The 23,143-nt window shown below is 45.9% G+C and overlaps 1 protein-coding gene across 2 annotated transcripts in view; it reads left to right on the forward strand.

Annotated features, from left to right (window-relative positions):
* The window catches only part of RGL3 (ral guanine nucleotide dissociation stimulator like 3), a 157,914-nt gene extending 135,784 nt beyond the window's left edge, over positions 1-22,130 (forward strand). For both annotated transcript variants that reach the window (XM_040346529.1, XM_040346530.1), the window contains 8 exons: positions 1,841-1,927; positions 5,464-5,496; positions 5,575-5,696; positions 9,899-9,988; positions 15,558-15,693; positions 15,776-15,967; positions 18,613-18,727; positions 21,596-22,130. In XM_040346529.1, coding sequence (XP_040202463.1) covers positions 1,841-1,927; positions 5,464-5,496; positions 5,575-5,696; positions 9,899-9,988; positions 15,558-15,693; positions 15,776-15,967; positions 18,613-18,727; positions 21,596-21,690 — 870 coding nt within the window. In that variant the 3' untranslated portion in view covers positions 21,691-22,130. The remainder of the gene's footprint in view (positions 1-1,840; positions 1,928-5,463; positions 5,497-5,574; positions 5,697-9,898; positions 9,989-15,557; positions 15,694-15,775; positions 15,968-18,612; positions 18,728-21,595) is intronic.
* Positions 22,131-23,143: the final 1,013 nt, after the last annotated feature.

The following is a 23,143-nucleotide window of genomic DNA, read 5'->3' on the forward strand; positions in this document are numbered from 1 at the left end:
ACTTCTGAAGGTGCGGGGACTGGGGTTGATCTGTGTCGAGAAGAAGTTGAGGTGTGAAGGCCCAGGAATTGGGGCGGTTCTGAGGTATGAAGATGCAAGAAATGGGGCTGACCTAAGATCTGTAGTATATTTATTGAGGCTTTTGTGGGGTCTGAAGGTGCAAGAATGAGGGCAGATTTGAGGTTTGAAGGAGCGTGAATTGGGGCTGATCTAAGGTCTGTAGTATATTTATTGAGGCTTTTGTGGGGTCTGAAGGTGCAAGAATGAGGGCTGATTTGAGGTTTGAAGGAGCATGAATTGGGAGCAGTACAACTATGAGTGCAGAAATGTTTTAAATAGAATTTCACAATGTGAATAAAATGTACTGACCTCTGGATTAGCCAATAAAAGGTATCACTAAAACAACAAACTTTCTGCATTGATCGATGGCTAACCTGGCACAAAACTCTGCTACTGACAACATAGTGACAAAGAGTGGACTTTGTCAAAGGAAGATCTCCCAATGTTTTCTAACCAGGATATCCAAGCACTAGAAACATGAACAGAAGAATCTTTTTGATCATTGTGGGCTGTACAAATCGTTCCTCCTTCATGTAAAGCAACATTTCTGCCAATTTGCTTCAAACTGAAGCTGTAGTTGTCCTTGTAGATAGTGGGCAGTGGGTTTGGTAGTCAATATCATAACCCCTTCTCCAGTGTCCATAGGAAATGGAGGTTGCCCACTTAAGGACCGCCTCCTGCACATATACGTCGGCAGAATGGCACGGCTGGGTACAAGCACATACCTGTACGTCCTCTTTAAGTGCCCAGCCGTGGGTCGCGGGCACGTGCCCGCGAACCGTTCCGAAGCTCCGTGACCGCGGGACCAGCGGACCCGGTCGCCGCTGGAGTCCCGCGATCGGTCCCTGGAGCTGAAGAACGGGGAGAGCTGTGTGTAAACACAGCTTCCCTGTTCTTCACTGTGGCGCCGTCATTGATCGTGTGTTCCCTGATATAGGGAAACACAATCGAAGACGTCACACCTACAGCCACACCCCTCTACAGTTAGAAACACAAATGAGGTCACACTTAACCCCTTCAGTGCCCCCTTGTGGTTAACTCCCAAACTGCAATTGTAATTTTCACAGTAAACAATGCATTTTTAATGCATTTTTTGCTGTGAAAATGACAATGGTCCCAAAAATGTGTCAAAATTGTCCGAAGTGTCCGCCATAATGTCGCAGTCACGAAAAAAATTGCTGATCGCCGCCATTAGTAGTAAAAACATTTTTTTTTATAAAAATGCAATAAAACTATCCCCTATTTTGTAAACGCTATAAATTTTGCGCAAACCAACCGATAAACGCTTATTGGGATTTTTTTTACCAAAAATTGGTAGAAGAATACGTATCGGCCTAAACTGAGGAAAAAAAACATTTTTATATATGTTTTTGGGGGATATTTATTATAGCAAAAAGTAAAAAATATTGCATTTTTTTCAAAATTGTCGCTCTATTTTTGTTTATAGCGCAAAAAATGAAAACCGCAGAGGTGATCAAATACCACCAAAAGAAAGCTCTATTTGTGGGAAAAAAAGGACGCCAATTTTGTTTGGGAGCCACGTCGCACGACCGCGCAATTGTCAGTGAAAGCGACGCAGTGCCGAATTCGCAAAAACTGGCCAGGTCCTTTAGCTGCCTAAAGGTCCGGGTCTTAAGTGGTTAAGTGAGGCCTTTTCTCATGGTGCCCTCTCTAGAGGATACTACCTAAGAACATATGAACATCTGTATATATACATACATCTCACCTTACCTTCTATGGGACACAGCTTGAAAAAACCTGACACTCCTTCCTTTTTCAGAGACCAGCTCAGGGTACGGTGCCTTATCTTGGAACATTTTTGACGGACCTTGTCATGTTGGACACTGCACTTCCTGACTATGTAGAGGTGAGACTGCCTTGTCTTTATTCGTAGTTATTGCACTCAGTGGTCACCTAGCTAGTACTCATAAAGGGGCTCATATTGTCAGGGACGGGACAAGAGGTGGGCAGGAGGGGAGGATGCCCTGGGCACTGTTGTATCATGTGAAATGGGTGGGGCACCTCAAGGAGTTTGGGGGTAGGGTTGCCACCTCATCCCTTTAAACCCGAACACTTATTAATTATACAGGTTCTGTGGCTGAATAAGGTGGTAATTAAACTCACTTGATGCCTTATCTGCATTAAATTAGCCTTTAGAACCTGTGTAAGTCATATGTCTTCAGGTTTAAAGGGATGAGGTGGAAACCTTAATTGGGGGGGAGGGGATTTGTGTTGAGAAGGGGAATTTGGGGAGTGACAGGGTATAAGAATTGTTCTAGGAGGGCAAATATAGGGAGGTTTGCTAGGAGTGGTGATTTGGGGGGGGGGGGGTGATTGTGTTGGGAGGGGGGATTTGGGGATTTTGTGCTACAAAAGTAATTTGGTAGAGGGTAAATGTTTTCTTTGAGGGGGGGGGGGGTTGCTGAAATATGGGTTGATTTACTAAAGGCGAATTGACTGTGCAGTTTGCAAGGTGCAGTTGCTCCAGAGCTTAGTAAATGAGGTAAAGCTTTACTTTGCAAGGAGTATCCAATCACGTGCAAGGAAATAAAAAAAAACAGCATTTTTTCTTGCACATGATTGGATGATGGAAGTCAGCAGAGCATTTTTCTCATTACTACGCTCTGGAGCGTAGTAATTAGAAGTAATAATTAGCCTTTAGTAAATCAACCCCGTAATGGGTGCAATTTGGCATTTTTGCCCTGGGCTCTAGATGACCTTGTCCTGGCACTGCATATGGCTAGCACCTTTTGCTCATAGAGAACACAGTACCTCCCTGACACGGCATCATTCGGGGTCACCAACTCCTTCCTGGACTGAGATGCTCAGAGATGACAATCATGAAAGTCTTGGTTCCTGTCCAGGAAGTGGGTTAAGTTGGCCATATAGTAGTAGATTTCCATATGAACATTTGTAGGAAAATTCTAAGTACAATTGCTGAATTTAGAACGACAAATGTCCTTCTAAAGTACTTAAACATGTTGGGCCAGATTCAGATAGGTCAGCGGATCTTTAGATCCGCGTAACCTATCTGATTTACGTTACACCGCCGCAAGTTTTTGAGGCAAGTGCTTTATTCAGAAAGCACTTGCCTCTAAAGTTGCGGCGGCGTATCGTAAATCCCCTGGCGGAATTCAAATTCCGCGGCTAGGGGGCGTGTATAATTTAAATCAGGCGCGTCCCCGCGCCGATCGAACAGCGCATGCGCCATCCGCAAATTTTCCCAGCGTGTATTGCTCCAAATGACGTCGCAAGGACGTCATTGGTTTCGACGTTAACGTAAATTACGTCCGGCCGTATTCGCGAACGACTTACGCAAACGACGTAAAAAATTCAAAACTCGGCGCGGGAACGACGGCCATACTTAACATAGGATCCGCCGCACTTACCCGCCGGGATAACTTTCCGCTGGAAAAAAGCCGAACGCAAACAACGTAAAAAAAAAGCACCGGGCGGTCGTTCGTTTCTGAATCGGCGTAAATGCTCATTTGCATATTCGATGCGTAAAAGATACGGAAGCGCCACCTAGCGGCCGGCCTGGAATTGCAGCCTAAGATCCGACGGTGTAAGTCACTTACACCTGTCGGATCTTAGGCATATCTATGCGTAACTAGGGTGCCCACGTGTCCCGGATTGCCCGGGACTGTCCCTCAATTGACATGTCTGTCCCTGGTCCCGGGCACCTTCATTCCGGGACAATGCAATGTCCTGGAATGAAATAGAGGACACAGTTACCCCCTACAAACTAGTAACTACATTTCCGGAACTGGTTGCTAGGGCCAGCGCTGCCTGGCGTCTTGCAACCAGTGACAATTTACTCTCAGACAGTGAGGCCGGGAGCGAGGCACTACTATCCCCACCCACCTCGGCACCTCCTCCTTCTCCGGCACCTAGGGGCAAGCAGCAGGGACTGGTGTGATCTTCACTCTCCAGATAGCGACTCCACTCCTTTCCTGTAATGCACGGGACTCATGCAAAGGGAGTGACAGCAGTACTATGGGTGGCAAGCGGCACTGCATCTGATGGCAAGTGGCACATTCAGCTGACAAATAACCCACCGCCAAATTCCCCATCAACCCCTGAGACTACATTTCCCCATCATCTTTTTTTTCGGAAGCTAAGGGGGACGGGGTGTCCCTGAATGGCAGTTTGGAAATGTGGTCACCCTATGCGTAACTGATTCTATGAATCAGGCGCATAGATACGACGGCCGGACTCAGAGATACAACGGTGTATCAGGAGATACGCCGTCGTATCTTCTTTCTGAATCCGGCCCGTTGTGTGCTTTTAACATATGATTTTGAAATAAATGTAATTTCCTCAATGAAAACCACAGTCACTGTTAGAAATCCATTCATACAAGACAAAATTTCCATCCTGCTCCTTTGAATTTCTTGGTCACTATGGTCCAAACGAATGTCGCTGTGATCCCGCTAAGGATTCGAAAATCGAACGACTGTTCCCCGAAATCATAGTTTTCAAACTACCGTATTTATCGGGGTATACCGCGCCCCGGTGTATAATGCGCACCCCAAGCTGAGCAAGGTAAAAAAGGAAAAAAAGAAAACGTACATTTTTGCCCTGCGTCCATCGGCGGCCTTGTCCGGCATCTGTCTGCGGCCTTGTGGGTGTCTGTCTGCGGCCTTGTGGGTGTCCGTGTGCGGCTTCCTTGCGCGGGGTCCGTCTGTGGCTTTGGAGGTGTCCGTCTGCGGCTTCCTTGCGCGGGGTCTGTCTGTGGCTTTGGAGGTGTGCGTCTGCGGCCTCCATCCAGGTGTCCGTCTCCGTGCAGCTTGTCCGTCTGCGGCCTCCATCCAGGTGTCCATCTCCGTCCAGCGTGTCCGGTATTCGTTTTTGGATTTTGGCGCGAGCCGAGAGGAGCCGGATTTCCTGTGTGTTCGGCTCCTCTCGGCTTGTCTCGGCTTCTCTCGGCTCCTCTCGCGTGGCTGCGGGCGGAGCCGAGCGTGGCCGAGCCTAGCCGAGTGCGCAGTACACTCGGCTCGGCTCTAGGCTGCGGCGGGCAGAGCCCAGCGTGGCCAAGCCTAGCCGAGTGCGCAGTACACTCGGCTCTCGGAGAGACAGCGGGGATCGGCGTATATCGCGCACCCACGATTTCCCCCTGATTTTAAGGGGAAAAAAGTGCGCGTTATACGCCGATAAATACAGTAAATTCTTCTAATGTATGGCCAGCTTTACTGGCAGGATCACCAGGTGAAAATAAGGAGAAAATGCCTCAAAAAAAAGAAAACTAATACAGTAACTAATACAGCCAGCACTTTTCAGGGCTGGTAACTTGCAACATATTACATTTCTGTTCCTTGGTTTTCTACACAGTTTAATAAAGTGGTTATTGAGTGTATACTGATGCTTTATAAATAAGTTCCTCTGCTATTTATCATTTTACAGGGTGGGCTTATAAACTTTGAGAAGAGGAGAAAGGTGAGTGTGCAGAATTAAGATAAGTTTACACTGCCTACAGCAGCCTTGATCCAAAAGCTGACACTCTTGCCTTACTAGGAATACGAAGTTCTGGCCAAAATTCAGAAGCTACAGCTTACCTGTCGCCATTTTGTCCTGACGCCAAAGCCTGAAATCTTACAAGCTTTTTACATGCATCGTCAGCTGACCGAGGACCAAAGGTGAGGGGACCTAAAAAAAACTCTCTTTATAACCTTTATGACTTATAGTCTTATTTTTTTTTTTTGTATATTCGCATGTAAGTAAATAAAGAAAAATCACCCTCTTATGAATCAATATCAATGAATGTACTTTTACATAGTACTAGTTAGGGTTGCACCGATACTAGTATCGGTATAGGTGCAGATACCGAGTATTTGCACAAGTATCGATACTCGTGCAAATGCACCAATACCTGAAACCAGGGGGCGTTGCTAGGTGTCAAAAAGACCAGGGGCTTCAACCCGAAGCCGGCACAAGGGGGGGGGGGGGTTTGGGTGCGGTGGCGCGGGGTGACCTACCTGACACACATACCCTGACCTACATACACTGACCTATGTGTGTGTGTGTGTATGTATATATATATATATACAGTATATATATGTATGTCAGTACACACACACACACCGACGTGTAAGTCAGTGTGTGTATGTATGTCAGTTACACATTCCATGTGATTAGCATGTAAGGAAGCTCTTAGGGACACTAGCATGTCTTTCAGAGTTGTTTCTGACACATGACCTACATACAGTAAAATGACCTACAGACATGACCTACATGCAGTAACATGACCTACGTGTGACCTACATGCAGTACCGTGACCTACCTGTGACCTACATGCAGTGACATGACCTACATACACAGACATGACCTACATGCACAGACATGACCTACATACACAGACATGACCTACATGCAGTAACATGACCTACATGCAGAGACATGACCTACATGCACTGACATGAGCTACATGCACTGACATGACCTACATGCACAGACATGACCTACATGCAGTAACATGACCTACATGCACAATCACTGACCCCCCATGCTAATATATCATATTCTGTCGAGGTGGGGGAGTCCCCCACCTCGACAAAATATGAGATATTAGCATGGGGGTCACCATTGCACAGACATAAGTGGCAAGACATACTTTAGTACCGGCTTTGGATAACAGGGATTTAGGAAAATCTGAAAGTGTTAGATTTTGATGCCCAATATTTGCTGTTATGGTTAAATCACTGACCTACCTCAGCAGCCGGCTGTGGTGTGGGGTGTGCGGCGCGCCCAATGTGCCTGTCAGAGAAATGCAGCCAGTCGCCAGAGGAGGCTCAGGAGCCGAGGAGGAGAGCGCCGTACCGAGCAGGGAGCGGGTATGTCGCATTGTGCGGGGGGCGGCATTGTAATGCCCGCCTTCTGAGCTTGCAGCTCTTATGATGGACGTCACACGTCCCACGTTCTCGGCATTGGACCAGTGGGAAGTCCATCATAGGCGCTGCAGGCTCCAGAAGGCGTGACCCGCTATGTCTCTCGGCCACACTCGGCGGCGCTTGGCGGCTGTCAGAAACAGAATTGTACCTGCTTGGCAAATGGCAGCGCTCGGGGCTAAGTAATAAAATACCGCATACCTGAGACTCGGGGCTATTCGGGGCTCCAGCCTCCACAGCCCACCCCTAAAGACGCCTCTGCCTGAAACCGATACTTTCAGGCTCGGTTCTTTAAGCTGTCAGTGGGTCTTCCCTGTTGACAGCTGAAGTGTTAAAGAAGTCTGGCAATTGGGGCTGTCAAAAAAAGCAGCCAGCAATGTTTATTAACAACATTGTTTAGCTGCTGAAACATTAAAATAAAAATAAACATTGTTTCTTTTTGTATCTTTCTGTTTCTTCATCTGCAGATCAAAGGGATGAACAAATGTTCCTCTGTTTAATCCCTTATTAACTCTTAATTTACTCTAATCAGCCTTATTTAACTCCCTATTCTCCTCCATTTAATTATTATTTTCCTGCTTTTTTTTTTTTTGTTCACGTCTATTTTATAAACGATAAACAATTAAAAAAAAATGTTTTTGTTTGCTTTGTTAGTGAATATTTTTACACATATATATTAACATATATTTACACATTTCATATTGAAAAAGTGCAAAATTAACATTTATTTTTTTATTATTTAATTTGTAAATAACTTTTAAATGCTTCGTATCATTGCTGACAGCTGAAGTGAAAACAAAACAGTTGAGGTAGGTATTGGTGAGTACTAAGGATGAGCCGAACACCCCCCTGTTCGGTTTGCATCAGAACTTGCGAACACACCAAATGTTCTTGTGAACTTTAGAACCCCGTTAAAGTCTATGGGACTCGAACATTTGAAATCTAAAGTGTTAATTTTAAAGGCTAATATGCAAGTTATTGTCCTAAAAAGTGTTTGGAGGCCTGGGTCCTGTCCCAGGGGACATCTATCAATGCAAAAAAAAGTTTGAAAAACTGCAGTTTTTTCAGGAGCAGTGAATTTAATAATGCTAAAAGTGAAACAATAAAAGTGTAATATTACTTTAAATTTCGTACCTAGGGGGGGTGTCAGCATGTGAAAAAGCGCAAGTTTCCCGTACATAGAACTGTCCCTGCACAAAGTGTCATTTCTGAAAGGAAAAAAGGCATTTAAAGCGGCTCTAATGAATTGTCGGCTCTGGCAATTCAGAGATGATTCATTCATAAAAAATAAAAATAAAAAAGCTGGGGGTCCCCCCAAATTCCATTAACGGCCTGTTATGGATATTAAGGGGAACCCCGCCGTCAATTTAAAAAAAAATGACGTGGGGTTTCCCCCAAATATCCATACCAGACCCTTCAGGTCTGGTGTGGATTTTAAGGGGAACTCCACCCCAAATTTAAAAAAAAATGACGTGGGGATCCCCCCAAAAATCCACACCAGACCCTTATCCGAGAACGTTAACCTGGCCGGCCGCAGAAAAGAAGGGGGGACAGAGTGCGGCCCCCCCTCTCCTGAACCGCACCAGGCCACATGCCATCAACATGGGGAGGATGTCCCCATGTTGATGGGGACAAGGGCCTCATCCCCACAACCCTTGCCCGGTGGTTGTGGGGGTCTGCGGGCGGGGGGCTTATCAGAATCTGGAAGACCCCTTTAACAGTGACGTACGAGGGTGCGTCAGAGGGGGCGTTTGTGTGTTTTTTTTTTAACTATTTACACTTCCTTCGTGAAATGGTAGAGGTACAGTGTACCCCATTACCAATTCACATAGGGGGGGGCAGGATCTGGGGGTCCCCTTTGTTAAAGGGGTCTTCCAGATTCTGATAAGCCCCCCGCCCGCAGACCCCCACAACCACCGGGCAAGGGTTGTGGGGATGAGGCCCTTGTCCCCATCAACATGGGGACATGTGGCCTGGTGCGGTTCAGGAGAGGGTTCTTTTCTGCGGCCGGCCAGGTTAACGTGCTCGGATAAGGGTCTGGTGTGGATTTTTGGGGGAACTCCACGCCATTTTTTTTTTAATTTGGGGTGGAGTTCCCCTTAAAATCCACACCAGACCTGAAGGGTCTGGTATGGATATTTGAGGGGAACCCCCACGTCATTTTTTTTTTAAATTGACGGCGGGGTTCCCCTTAATATCCATATCAGACCTGAAGGGCCTGTTAATGGAATTTGGGGGGACCCCCAGCTTTTTTATTTTTATTTTTTATGAATGAATCATCTCTGAATTGCCAGAGCCGACAATTCATTAGAGCCGCAAAGCCGGTTTTAAATGCCTTTTTTCCTTTCAGAAATGACACTTTGTGCAGGGACTTTACACCCCCCCTAGGTACGAAATTTAAAGTAATATTACACTTTTATTGTTTCACTTTTAGCATTATTAAATTCACTGCTCCTGAAAAAACGTCCGTTTTTAAAACTTTTTTTTGCATTTATACATGTCTCCTGGGACAGGACCCAGGTCCCCAAACACTTTTTAGGACAATAAATTGCATATTAGCCTTTAAAATTAACACTTTAGATTTCTCCCATAGACTTTAACAGGGTGTTCCGCGACTTTTCGAATTTGCCGCGAACACCCCTAATTGTTCGTTGTTCGCCGAACAGGCAATGTTCGAGTCGAACATGAGTTTGACTCGAACTCGAAGCTCATCCCTAGTGAGTACTAAAAAAAAAAAAAGTTTCGATACTCGTAGAAAAAAATGGTATTGGTGCATCCCTAGTACTAGTAGTATAAGAGATTAGATGCTGAGGCCTGAGCACTGTTATATATGAAAGGCCACATGCTCACCCGTACCTGGAAGCCCCACTCTGTTAACAAGAGTTCCAGCAGTGCAGTCAGGTGGCATAATGTAAGATAGTATTTTCAAACCATTTTATTCCCTGTCCTTACAGCTACAGAATCTCTCGCACTATTGAGCCGCCGGCAGATTCCTGTCCAAATTCCCCTCGTATCCGCAGGAAACTGACCAAGAGGTTCAGCTCGTAAGTTCTCCATGCATGCTTTATTTACCTGTGTAAGTGTGTGTAATATAGATAGATATCTATATAGATAGACACTATATTGTCAAAAGTATTGGGACACCTGCCTTTACACGCATATGAACTTTAATGGTATCCCAGTCCAATAGCTAGATTCAGAGAGAGTTAGGCCGGCGTATCAGTAGATACGCCGACCTAACTCGGAATCTGCGCCGTCCTAAGTTTAAGTGTATTCTCAAACTGAGATACACTTAAGCCTAGCTAAGATACGACAGCCTGCGCCGTCGTATCTTAGGGTGCAATATTTAGGCTGGCCGCTAGGTGGCACTTCCATTGAGTTCGGCGTAGAATATGTAAATGACTAGATAAGCCGATTCACGAACGTACGTGTGCCCGTCGCAGTAAAGATACGCCGTTTCCGTAAGAGATACGCGCGTAAAGATAAAGCTGCCCCTAGGTGGCCTAGTCAATGTTAAGTATGGCCGTCGTTCCGGTGTCGAAATTTGAAAATTTTACGTCGTTTGCGTAAGTCATCCGTGAATGGGGCTGGACGTAATTTACGTTCACGTCGAAACCAATGCGTCCTTGCGGCGTACTTTGGAGCAATGCACACTGGGATATGTACACGGATGGCGCATGCGCAGTTCGTAAAAAACGTCAATCACGTCGGGTCACGAGTAATTAACATAAAACACGCCCCCCATCCTCATTTGAATTGAACGCCGGCCGCATTTACGCTACGCCGCCGTAAGTTAGGAGGCAAGTACTCTGTGAATACAGCACTTGCCTCTCTGACTTAAGGCGGCGTAGCGTAAATACGATACGCTACGCCGCCTTAAAGTTGCGGCGGCGTCTATGAATCTAGGTATTAGTCTGTAGGGATCAATATTGAGTTGCCCACTCTTTGCAGCTATAACAGCTTCAACTCTTCTGGGAAGGCTGTCCACAAGGTTTAGGAGTGTGTCTATGGGAATGTTTGACCATTTTTCCAGAAGCACATTTGTGAGGTCAGGCACTGATGTTGGATGAGAAGTGTCTGCTCTAATTTATCCCAAAGGTGTTCTATCAGGTAGAGGGGTGGAGGAAATTGACTGGCTTGCACAGAGTCCTGACCTCTACCGCATTGAACACCTTTGGGATGAATTAGAGAGAAGACTGCGAGCCAGACCTTCTCATCCAACATCAGTGCCTGACCTCCCAAATGTGCTTCTGGAAGAATGGTCAAACGTTCCCATAGACACTCCTAAACCTTGTGGACAGTCTTCCCAGAAGAGTTGAAGCTGTTATAGCCGCAAAGGGAGGGCCAACTCAATATTGAACCCTACAGATGAAGACTGGGATGCCATTAAAGTTCATGTGCGTGTAAAGGCAGGTGTCCCAATACTTTTGACAATAAAAACATGCTCAGCTGACAATGGCAGAAATAAACTATGCACAAGGCAAGAACACCCAGGAACAGTTCAAGCAGGTTTGTCCTGTATTTTTAGACAGCAAACAAACACAGGGCCAGATTCACGTAGGAGCGCGTATTTGTGAGCAGGCGTAACCTATCCTATTTACGTTACGCCTCTGCAACTTTGACAGGCAAGTGCAGTATTCACAAAGCAAAGTTGCGGCGGCATAGCGTAAATAGGCCGGCGTAAGCCCGCCTAATTCAAATGTGGAACATGTGGGCTTGTGTTATGTAAATTTAATATGACCCCACGTAAATGACGCTTTTTACGAACGGCGCATGCGCCGTCCGTGAAAGTATCCCAGTGCGCATTGCTCCAAATTAACCCGCAAAAAGCCAATGCTTTCGACGTGAACGTAAATGACACACAGCCCTATTCGCGAAGGACTTACGCAAACAACGTAATAGACGGAAAATTTTACGCTGTTCCGACGTCCATACCTAACATTGGTACGCCTCATCTACGCCTCATAGAGCAGGGGTAACTTTACGCCGGAAAAAGCCTTACGTAAACGGCGTATCTGTACTGCGGCGGCCGGGCGTACGTTCGTGAATAGGCGTATCTAGCTGATTTACATATTTCTAGGCGTAAATCAGCGTACACGCCCCTAGCGGCCAGCGTAAATATGCAGTTAAGATACAACGGCGTAGGAGACTTATGCTGGTCGTATCTTATACAAATTCTGGCGTATCTGATTCTTTGAATCAGGCGCCAAGATACGACGCCTCACACTCAGAGATACGACGGCGTATCTGGAGAAACGCCGTCGTATCTCCTACGTGAATCTGGGCAACCGTTTCAAGGCAGAAGGGCATAGAGCATAGCATTACACAAAAAATACTAGGCCAGTTTCTGGATAACAAGGTTTCCCCTAATGGGTTCCTCCAAAACAAACACAGAGCACTTGGATTTTTTCAGTGCTCTGTCAGTGTTCAGCCTTTTCACTCAGCAGAAGGGTCCCACAGCAGAGCGAGAAAGAGGGAGAAAGCCCTAAGCATCAGTCAGTTATAAAGGCTTGTGGACAGCCAAATCCAAAAATGAGGTCTTGGACTTCGGAAAAGGCTTTATCCTCCTGAAAGTTCTACTAAGTGCCCAGTCTCCAGGACCCAGACGGAATTTTTTTAAGATCTGAAGAAACAAAAAGTTTGTTTTCTCTATCTCAAACACAAACCCTGGAGCCCTTTCTACTGGATGAAGGTTGTATGAGGTTCTGGGTTTGTTTTCTCTCACTTGCCAAAAAGATTAAAAAAAAATAAGTGCAACCTAAGTAAAAAAATGAAAAATCAGCACAAGGGACATAACTCACAGTCAGTAGGATGTGTCCCTTGTACTGATGCCTCTTGTTTTAGTTCAAATATTCCTCTGTCCATGCTTCCCTCCCGCCATCTGGTGTGGCAGGGGGGTTAATAGAACTAAGGAGTTGTCACAGCCACTCATTAAGAGTGCTCAACTGTGCCCACCCTTTCTGCTCAGCTCCACCAATCATATAAGCCGTATTACGGCTTCCATAAATGAATGGAGGATGGGCAGATGATTGATTGATCTGCTCCCCCATTATTCATAGATCACATTTCATACTGGCTGCTGGGGCACAGGGGCTGCACGGTAAGTACCAAAGAAAGATAGGTTGGGCATCAGGGTTCTAAACCTTTTACTGCTTGTCCACTCATATGACCCCTATGTGCTTCTTACCCCGATTTCCTGCTCCCTCATTGCAATTACGCTCCCCTATAATTTGCACAATGTCAGGGCCCACTATTTTCTCCTGTCCTCCCACTGGGTCTACTCACAACCTATTCTCCTGTCCTTTCATTGAGCCCACTCACCCCATTATCTCTTGTCCTTCCACTGGGCCCACTCACCCCCTTATCTCATGTGCTTCCACAGAGCCCACTCACCACCTTATCTCATGTCCTACTGGGCCCACTCACAACATTATCTCCTGTCCTTCCACTGGGTCCACTCACAACATTATCTCCTGTTCTTCCACTGGGTCCACTCACAACATTATCTCCTGCCCTTCCACTGGGTCCACTCACAACATTAGCTCTTGTCCTTCCACTGGGCTCACTCACCACCCTATCTCCTGTACTTTCACTGAGCCCACTCACACCCTTATCTCCTGCTCTCCCACTGAGCCCACTCACTCCCTTATCTCCTGCCTGTCCTCTCCCTGGGCCCACTCACTCCCTTATCTCCTGTCCTCTCCCTGGGCCCACTTGCCCCGTTATCTCCTGTCCTTCCACTGGGCCCACTCACTCCCTTATCTCCTGTCCTTTCCCTGGGCCCACTCACTCCCTTATCTCCTGTCCTCTCCCTGGGCCCACTCGCCCGTTATCTCCTGTCCTTCCACTGGGCCCACTCACTACCTTATCTCCTGTCCTTTCCCTGGGCCCACTCACTCCCTTATCTCCTGTCTTCTCCCTGGGCCCACTCGCACGTTATCTCCTGTCTTTCCACTGGGCCCACTCACTACCTTATCTCCTGTCCTTTCCCTGGGCCCACTCACTCCCTTATCTCCTGTCTTCTCCCTGGGCCCACTCGCACGTTATCTCCTGTCTTTCCACTGGGCCCTCTCACTACCTTATCTCCTGTCCTTTCCCTGGGTCCACTCACTACCTTATCTCCTGTCCTTTCCCTGGACCCACTCACTACCTTATCTCCTGTCCTTCCACTGGGTCCACTCACAACATTATCTCTTGTCCTTCCACTGGGCTCACTCACCACCATATCTCCTGTACTTTCACTGAGCCCACTCACACCCTTATCTCCTGCTCTCCCACTGAGCCCACTCACTCCCTTATCTCCTGTCCTCTCCCTGGGCCCACTCACTCCCTTATCTCCTGTCCTCTCCCTGGGCCCACTCACCCCGTTATCTCCTGTCCTTCCACTGGGCCCACTCACTACCTTATTTCCTGTCCTTTCCCTGGGCCCACTCACTCACTTATCTCCTGTCCTTTCCCTGGGCCCACTCACCCGTTATCTCCTGTCTTTCCACTGGGCCCTCTCACTACCTTATCTCCTGTCCTTTCCCTGGACCCACTCACTACCTTATCTCCTGTCCTCTCCCTGGGCCCACTTGCCCCGTTATCTCCTGTCCTTCCACTGGGCCCACTCACTCCCTTATCTCCTGTCCTTTCCCTGGGCCCACTCACTCCCTTATCTCCTGTCCTCTCCCTGGGCCCACTCGCCCGTTATCTCCTGTCCTTCCACTGGGCCCACTCACTACCTTATCTCCTGTCCTTTCCCTGGGCCCACTCACTCCCTTATCTCCTGTCTTCTCCCTGGGCCCACTCGCACGTTATCTCCTGTCTTTCCACTGGGCCCACTCACTACCTTATCTCCTGTCCTTTCCCTGGGCCCACTCACTCCCTTATCTCCTGTCTTCTCCCTGGGCCCACTCGCACGTTATCTCCTGTCTTTCCACTGGGCCCTCTCACTACCTTATCTCCTGTCCTTTCCCTGGGTCCACTCACTACCTTATCTCCTGTCCTTTCCCTGGACCCACTCACTACCTTATCTCCTGTCCTTCCACTGGGTCCACTCACAACATTATCTCTTGTCCTTCCACTGGGCTCACTCACCACCATATCTCCTGTACTTTCACTGAGCCCACTCACACCCTTATCTCCTGCTCTCCCACTGAGCCCACTCACTCCCTTATCTCCTGTCCTCTCCCTGGGCCCACTCACTCCCTTATCTCCTGTCCTCTCCCTGGGCCCACTCACCCCGTTATCTCCTGTCCTTCCACTGGGCCCACTCACTACCTTATTTCCTGTCCTTTCCCTGGGCCCACTCACTCACTTATCTCCTGTCCTTTCCCTGGGCCCACTCACCCGTTATCTCCTGTCTTTCCACTGGGCCCTCTCACTACCTTATCTCCTGTCCTTTCCCTGGACCCACTCACTCCCTTATCTCCTGTCCTTTCCCTGGGCCCACTCACTACCTTATCTCCTGTCCTTCCACTGAGCCCACTCACACCCTTATCTCCTGTCCTTCCACTGGGCCCACTCATTCCAGTCTTGAGGCTCATCATTAAACAAGTCATAGTTGTATTCTTGCCTGTATAGTGTGGCTATTTTATTAATTGTTCTGTACTTGTTCTGTTTTACACACAGCTTGTTATTAGGTTCTGAAGTGTTTAGTCCTAAGATGAATGGGGATCGTGTGTCTCCGTCGGGATCCTGCAGCAGCTGTGAGATTGATGAAGGACTTATAGCAGCTCTGTGTCCTGCAGAGACGGCCACCAATAAGGTAACTGCATGTGATACAGAACGCTGTGATGACATTTTGTATTTTGCGTCAATTTCCTGTCATTGTGATATGGTCATTACAGGACAGAGGAAGCACACAGGAAGTTCTGACTCCGCCAGGCACTCCAGGACGAGAGGAAGCTCTCCGATCTGTCCCTTCACCCCGTTCCCCAGTCTCCCCATCACTCCCAGTGTACAACCAGCAAATCGCTGACCTGTGTATTATCCGGGTTAGCATGGAGAACACTCATGGGAATTTGTACAAGAGTATACTGGTAAGAACTCAATGACAATTCTTGGGCATTCGTTCTCATTTTTTAATATTGCATTTTCATTAAAGAAGCACTTCAGTTCCCCAGTCTTTAATTATCCCCTGATCTTTGATTCAGCTCCCAGCTTTATTTATCTTGCACATACTGTACAGTATGTAGATGTGCTAAAGGCCTGTCAGGTCTCTAGGACATGGCATGAACCTGTGGCACATCTGTGCATGCATGCTGGTTTTCCGTACATGCACAGACAAATCTGTTATCTGGGACCTTGATATCTGCGGTCTGCATGCATGTGCACTTTCTGAACTATTCTTACTGCAAATGGCATTTTAATAAATAAATGATACCTTCTTTTTATATTAAAATCTCCAAACTATGGCCCGTGGGCTAAATCTGGGCACTACAAGATTTTATCTGGCTCACAGCTAAAGTCAATGGCTGCTTTTAACAGGTCTTCAGGTCAGTCTTCGCTTCTCACCAACATCCACTACCTCCCTCCCTCTGGTTTCCAGTGCAGGTTCCACAGGGGGCACTCTGATGTAAGGGGGGATTCTGACATAAAACAGGACCCTGATGTAAGGGGGGACTCCGATAAGGACCCTATTGTAAAGGAAAACTCTGATGGGGACCCTAATGTAAGGGGAGCTTTGATGGGGACCCTGATGTAAGGGGAGCATTGATGGGGACTCTGATGTAAGGGGAGCATTGATGGGGAACCTGATGTAAGGGGAGCTTTGATGGGGACCCTGATGTAAGAGGAGCATTGATGGGGAACCTGATGTAAGAGGAGCTTTGATGGGGAACCTGATGTAAGGGGAGCTTTGATAAGTTAATGGGATGTGTGGTCTAACAAACATTGTACCTATGGCATCAGGCTGGGCTGGTTTCCCCCCCTTATTGTTTTTGTTTTTTCTTTCTCCCCTGTTATTTGATTTTTTTATTATTTTTATTTCTCTCCTGTTTAATGTACCTAAAGGTAGAATACCAGTTGTACGGAAAGATCGCTTCAGTACTGTTATTGAGATTATGTATTGCTCCTTGGCTTTTTGTTCAACTAAATATGTACCCTGTGTGGCCTTGTTTCCTTTGGGTCGCTTATATGCGCTGTACATGCCTGGTATTCTGTACTGCTAATGTTTTTCTTTTTCAAAATAAAAACTTTTCTGATTTAAAAAAAAAAAAGGGGAGCTTTGATGGGGACCCTGATGTAAGGGGAGCTTTGATGGGGAACCTGATGTAAGGGGAGCTTTGATGGGGAACCTGATGTAAGGGGACCTTTGATGGGGAACCTGATGTAAGGGTTGCTTTGATGGGGACCCTGATGTAAGGGGAGCTTTGATGGGGACCCTGATGTAAGGGGAGCTTTGATGGGGACCCTGATGTAAGGTGAGCTTTGATGGGAAACCTGATGTAAGGTGAGATTTTATGGGGACCCTGATGTAAGGGGAGCATTGATGGGGACCCTGATGTAAGAGGACCTTTGATGGGGAACTTGATGTAAGGGGGAACTCTGATGTAAATTGGACTCTGATGTAAGAGGAGCATTAATGGGGAACCTGATGTAAGAGGAGATTTGATGGGGACCCTGATGTAAGGGGAGCTTTGATGGGGACCCTGATGTAAGGGGAGCATCGATGGGGAACCTGATGTAAGGGGACCTTTGATGGGGAACCTGATGTAAGGGGAGCTTTAATGGGGACCCTGATGTAAGGGGAGCTTTGATGAAGACCCTGATGTAAGGGGAGCTTTGATGGGGACCCTGATGTAAGGGGAGCTTTGATGGGAAACCTGATGTAAGAGGAGATTTGATGGGGACCCTGATGTAAGGGGAGCTTTGATGGGGACCCTGATGTAAGGGGAGCTTTGATGGGGACCCTGATGTAAGGGGAATATCGATGGGGAACCTGATGTAAGGGGACCTTTGATGGGGAACCTGATGTAAGGGGAGCTTTAATGGGGACCCTGATGTAAGGGGAGCTTTGATGAAGACCCTGATGTAAGGGGAGCTTTGATGGGGACCCTGATGTAAGGGGAGCTTTGATGGGAAACCTGATGTAAGGGGAGCTTTTATGGGGACCCTGATGTAAGGGGAGCATTGATGGGGACCCTGATGTAAGATGACCTTTGATGGGGAACCTGATTTAAGGGGAGCTTTGAAGGGGACCCTGATGTAGGGGAGCTTTGATGTAAATTGGACTCTGATGTAAGAGGACCTTTGATGGGGAACCTGATTTAAGGGGAGCTTTGATGGGGACCGTGATGTAAGGGGAGCTTTGATGGGGAACCTGATGTAAGGGGAGCATTGATGGGGACCCTGATGTAAGGGGAGCTTTGATGGGGACCCTGATGTAAGGGGAGCTTTTATGGGGAACCTGATGTAAGGGGGAACTCCGATGTAAATTGGACTCTGATGTAAGAGGAGCATTGATGGGGAACCTGATGTAAGAGGAGCATTGATGTCATGTTGCTTCCAAAAAGGCTAAAGTAAAACGTATTAAACTGTTTTTTTTTACCTGTGAATATTTGTAAAATATATAACGTGGCCCTTGTACGGAAAAGTTTGGAGACCCCCTGATATAATACATAAAACTTTAGGTGAGATGATATGTTTCTATTATTAATGATTTATGTGTACTGTTCCTCTGCAGCTCACCAGCCAGGACAAGTCTCGGGTAGTCATACAGAGGGCTCTCCATAAACACAACATAGAATCCTATGGCCCTGATGACTTCCAGTTGGTACAGTTACTATCAGAGGGTAAAGGTAAGGATGAATCTATATTTTATTAAAGAAGAATTTCAGGTATGGATATTTTATACAGTTACGATGGTCCAGCTTGGACCAATATATGTACAGTATACACCATAACTGGTTGATCCTCCTGGAAACTGGAAATCACTGAAGTAGACACCACTGCTCAAGTGATTTCCATTGCTTCCGGGTCCTGTGCTGAGCGATTGCCCTGCTGCATTCTGAACACAAGAGGTCGGCCACTTTGTACCGTTCAGGGAACACTTTGCATTTTCTAAATAAATGCAAAGTGTTCTCTGATTGGACAAGGTGAAGAAGGGGCAGTGACATCACACTCTGTCCACCTTGTCCAATCACAGAATGCTTTGCATTCATTAAGAAAATGCAAAGCATTCTCTAAATGGCACCCATGCTGAGCAGTCCACAACCTTTGTTTTAGAATGCAGCAGGGCAAATGCTCGGCGTGGGGTAAGGAACCAGGAGGAGCGGTGGCAGTGCCCAATTTGCACAAAAAGGAAAAAAAAATCAGGAATCCGCTGCACTTGGTCAACCTTTATTGCATCGTCTATAAAAACATCACACACAGTGTGGGGTACAGCTGAAAGTTAACATGTTACGAATTATCCGAAATAACAAACGCTGTATCTAAACGAATGCAACGTAATGGATTAATAATAATAAAGAACAATAATAATAAAAACTTTGTATTACTATTTATTTTTAATTCGTTAAGTTCCATTTTTTAGATGACCCGAAAGACGAAAAAATAAAAAAAGAATGAAATGAAAATGAACACATTTTTCTGCAGTGCAATGTAACACCATTGTGTGATATTCATTCTGTTCAACTTGGTACTTTATTGGGTAAATATTAATGTGACACTTAAGGCCAACATCCGTGTTATGTAGATAAACCAACATTAGCCAAACATGGGGTCTTATATAAAATCATACATTTTTATTGTACAAAATATTATTTAAAAAACAAATACACACGGGTAAGGGGAGGGGAAGTATTAAGGGAAAACTTTTGTATATGCCTAGCAAAAGAAGTTAAAAATGTACCCAAGAAAATAATACAATATATATATAATATAAAAAAAAAAAAAAAACACAAAAGTGGAAAACAAAACAAAAACAACCAGCATAAAAAATAGAGACACTAATGATGCAAAACCGAAATAGAGATGCAATGGGCCGGTACGCAGAACATGAGCATGTAAATGCACACTCTAGGAGGTGGAGTCTGAAGTAAAAAAAAAAAAAAAAAAAAAAAAAAAAAAACAAATACATTGGTGTTTTGAAAAACAGAAAGCGCCCCCGTCCCTGTGTGCTTGTTCGCAGAAGCGAATGAATATGTACGTCGCGCCCGTATATGTAAACTGCGTTTAATTGTCACATATAGATATCGACGCGAACGTTAGAGCGGGAGCAATAATTCTATCCCAAGACCACCTCTGGAACTCTAAATAGGTAACCTGTAAAATCTTTTAAAGTGTCGCCTATGGAGATTTTTAAGGACCGAAGTTTGGTGCCATTCCACGAGTGTGCGCAATTTTAAAGGAGTTATAAAATATTTTTTACTTTTTGCTGTAATAAATATTCCCCAAAAATATATAAAAAAACTATTTTTTTCCTCAGTTTAGGCCGATGCGTATTCTTCTACATATTTTTCGTAAAAAAAAATCGCAATAAGCGTTTATTGATTGGTTTGCGCAAAAGTTATAGCGTCTACAAAATAGGGGATAGATTTATGGCATTTTTATTAATATTTTTTTTTTTTTACTAGTAATGGCGGCGATCTGCGATTTTTATCGGTACTTGCGACCTTATGGCAGACACTTCGGACACTTTTGACACATTTTTGGGACCATTGGCATTTTTATAGCGATCAGTGCTATAAAAATGCATGGATTACTGTAAAAATGTCACTGGCAGGGAAGGGGTTAACACTAGGGGGGCGAGGAAGGGGTTAATTATGTTCCTTAGGTGTGTTCTAACAGAAGGGGGGGTGGGACTGACTAGAGGAAATGACAGATCGCTGTTCACACATTGTATGAACATGCGATCAGTAATTTCTCCCTCTGAAAGGACCGGGAGCTGTGTGTTTACACACACAGCTCCCGGTTCTCGCTCTGTAACGAGCGATCACGGTTGCCCGGCGGTGATCGCGCCCGCTGGGCACTCGCATCGGCACCAGGGGCGGTAGGGCCGATCCGTCCTATAGGCTCACTATGCAAGGCGCTTAGGGCCCCGCAAAGCTGCAAAGGGCCCCCCAAATTAATAGAGGCCCCGCCTGGTGAGAAGTCATTTTCGCCCCCTCACCCCGCTTCTCAACTCGCTGGCTGCATGGGAGAAGAGGTAAGAAGTCAGCACCCCCCGCTTCTCAATTTCATGTAAGATGTCATTTCGGACAGCAAAACACCCCCTCCCCCCGCTTCTCAACTCTCTTTAATGTGACATGTCACTGTCATCAGCGCCCCCCGCTTCTCATTTTTAATGTGCCATGTTATTTTGCTTAGGGCCACAGGGAGGTCAGGATCGGCACTGGTGGGCGGTCGGCAAGAGGTTAAAAAAGCCTTTACAATCACTTTAAAGCATGACATGTTAGGTATCTATTTTCTCAGCGTAAAATCATCTTTCACATTACAAAAAAAACTTTTTTTTTTTTAATTCATGAAACAGTCGTTTGACAAAAAAAAAAAAACATGTTTAAAAAAATTCTGCGCAAAAACTGTGCAAGATAAAATGATGATTTTTACATGTAGGAGAGAAGTGTGAGAATTGGCCTTGGTGGCATGTGGTTAAAATGTCATGAATTGTTTTTTTTTGTGTGTGGCTTTTTATGAACTGACACGCCGTTCTTGTATCCGCCTTGCAGAACTGACCATCCCGGACACGGCCAATGTGTACTACGCCATGAACACCTCCGCCAATTTTGACTTTGTCCTGAGAAGAAGAGTAAGGTACAGCTGACCTTACACAACGTCATCCGGGGGTAAAAGACCGGAGCGAGCTTCCCCCTGCTCAGCAGATCTACTATACATGATTGTTACATGTATCACAAGAGACTTGGATCCTCCTCGTATTACACCTGTATTATAATATACAGGATTATTACACACTCCTTACCTAGCCTGCCGCAAGAGGCCTCGTCATACCACACTCCAGTTATAATATAATAGTATATATTTTTTTAATCACTAGTGTGCTTATATCAGGTTATGTACTGTATTGTGAGTTCCTGCACTGAAAGTTACAAATCAGTTCCACGCAGCTATGGGTATATTTGCAGTCACGGTCTTTGGGCGAGATCTCAAAAACCTTCAGGCCATGAACTCCCCCATTGAGGCAATCATAAGCTTTAATTTACACCGCAGTGTGCCAACACTCATAAAAGATAAGAGAATCTTCCAATTCAGGGTTTGACAAATTTGCTTGGAATCTAGGAGCCAGCTAAAAAAGTTAGGAGCCAGAAAACGCGCCCCGTCCCGACGAGCTTGCGCGCAGAAGCAAACACATACGTGAGTAGCGCCCGCATATGTAAACGGTGTTCAAACCACACATGTGAGGTATCGCCGCGATTGGTAGAGCGAGAGTAATAATTCTAGCCCTAGACCTCCTCTAACTCAAAACATGCAACCTGTAGATTTTTTTAAACGTCGCCTATGAAGATTTTAAAGGGTAAAAGTTTGTCGGCATTCCACGAGCGGACGCAATTTTGAAGCGTGACATGTTGGGTATGAATTTACTCGGCGTAACATTATCTTTCATAATATTAAAAAAAATGGGGATAACTTTACTGTTGTCTTATTTTTTAATTTAAAAAAGTGCGCTTGTAAGACCGCTGCGCAAATACGGCGTGACAGAAAGTATTGCAACGATCGCCATTTTATTCTCTAGGGTGTTAGGATAAAAAATATATATAATGTTTGGGGGTTCTAATTAGAGGGAAGAAGATGGCAGTGAAAATAGTGAAAAATGACATTAGAATTGCTGTTTAACTTGTAATACCAACGGCCACCACCAGATGGCGCCAGCTTACACATCTGGTGGTAATAACTTGTAATACCAACGGCTCACCACCAGATGGAGCCAGCTCCCCAAAAAAAAAAATATATTTTTTTTTTGCCCCCCTTCCAAGCCAAGTCGCCAGGACCCTATTTCTAGTCACCATGACGACCTGGCGACCGGGATTTGTCGAGCCCTGTTTCATGAAATAAACCCCAGAGCTCACTCTCTATTACAGCGATTTCCATCTTCCAGGGACATCTCAGAGGTCTGGCACATACATACCTACATTAGTCCGCTATAGAAGGTATCCATCGTCTAATCAAAGCTCGGTCTTTACTGAACACGGAGTTCCAGCTTCTGATTAGCTGTTGGCACAGACCAATCATAAGCCAGCATTAAGGTACTGTATCTGTAA

Source organism: Rana temporaria, chromosome 3 (genome assembly GCF_905171775.1).
Source record: "Rana temporaria chromosome 3, aRanTem1.1, whole genome shotgun sequence".
Lineage (NCBI taxonomy): Eukaryota > Metazoa > Chordata > Amphibia > Anura > Ranidae > Rana > Rana temporaria.